At 59.9% G+C, this 1,135-nt stretch overlaps 1 protein-coding gene across 1 annotated transcript; it reads right to left on the bottom strand.

Annotated features, from left to right (window-relative positions):
• Positions 1-227: 227 nt before the first annotated feature.
• Positions 228-806, bottom strand: LOC106866711 (predicted GPI-anchored protein 58). Its single transcript, XM_014902361.1, has 2 exons — positions 369-806; positions 228-281 (listed from the first exon to the last, which is right to left on the bottom strand). The coding sequence occupies exons 1-2, from the start codon at positions 804-806 to the stop codon at positions 228-230; spliced, it is 492 nt and encodes a 163-aa protein (XP_014757847.1).
• Between the last annotated feature and the right edge of the window lie 329 nt (positions 807-1,135).

A 1,135-nucleotide genomic window follows, 5' to 3' on the forward strand; every position in this document is an offset into this window, starting at 1 on the left:
TACGATGGCCGGACCCTTCTCAACGACCCGGCACGATCGCCGGGCCCACATTCCTCATATCAACCGACACGATGGTCAAGATCACATTTAATCATATTTCATCAAACAAATCCATAACTAGCAGCAAATTAATCAAATTAAACCATAATTTGACACTAAGCAGCAGCAATTTGATCGAATTGAACCCATTTAGCAGCAAATTAATCAAATTGAACCATATTTTACGACTAAACATCAGCAAATTGATCTAACTGAACTAATTTAACACCAAATTCTTCAAACTGAACCATAATTTGACACTAAACAACAGCAAATTCATGAAATTGAACCCATTTAACAGAAAATTGAACCCTAACCCTAACCCTTACCTGGGCAGGGGCAGTGACGGTGGGGATGGTCGCGGTGGTGGTGTCGACGGCGGGGACGGCCGCCGTGGTGGTGGCGTCGGCGGTGGAGGCGGTCGCGGGGGTCGCGGAGGCCGTGCTAGTGGCGTCCGCGGTGGGCGCGGGGTCAGCGGAGGCGGGCAAGGTGGTGGAGGCGGGGTCAGCGGGGGCGGCCACGGCGGGCGCGGTGGGGGCAGCGGCCGCGGGGTTGGCGGGGGACGCGAGGTCGGCGGCCGCGGGGTTGGTGGCCCCGTCCGCCGCAGTAGGCGGTGGAGTTGCTGCCGAGCGGGTCCGACCGCGCCCCCTGTGATGGGGGCCACTCGGCGGCAAGGCAGTGCCGCCGTATCCTGATCCGGCGACCGTGGCGTCCAGCGGCTTCCCACTCCACGTCGAGCGTCCGGAGCCGCCGACGGAGCTACTCATGGCGGCTAGGGTTTTGGAGAAGGGAGGCGGCGGAGCGCGAAGGGCGGCGGCGGCGAGAAGGGTGGTGCGGGAAGGGCTAGCGGTGGGAGGGGAAGGACGGCGGCCGGCGGCTCGGACAGGGCTTCGCCTGCGTCGAGGGAGATCGTCGCCAATGCTGGTCGGTTAGGACACACGGGACTAGAAATGCGAAATTTCACTAAGTCTCGCACGTCAAATATATACCCCAGGGGTCACCAGTGGCGGGTATATGCATATACCCGCCACTGGTGACCCCTCCTAGGGTTTCTGGTACACAAGACCACCGGTGGCGGGGATTTCGGTATACGTGC

The sequence above is a fragment of the Brachypodium distachyon genome, chromosome 4 (genome assembly GCF_000005505.3).
Source record: "Brachypodium distachyon strain Bd21 chromosome 4, Brachypodium_distachyon_v3.0, whole genome shotgun sequence".
In the NCBI taxonomy this organism is placed as follows: domain Eukaryota; kingdom Viridiplantae; phylum Streptophyta; class Magnoliopsida; order Poales; family Poaceae; genus Brachypodium; species Brachypodium distachyon.

Coding starts and splice junctions, on each gene's coding strand:
- LOC106866711 (XM_014902361.1), bottom strand. CDS start 806: ATGAGTAGCTCCGTCGGCGGCTCCGGACGCTCGACGTGGAGTGGGAAG. Junction 282..368: donor CCGTCACTGCCCCTGCCCAG/GTAAGGGTTAGG, acceptor ATTATGGTTCAG/TTTGAAGAATTTGGTGTTAA.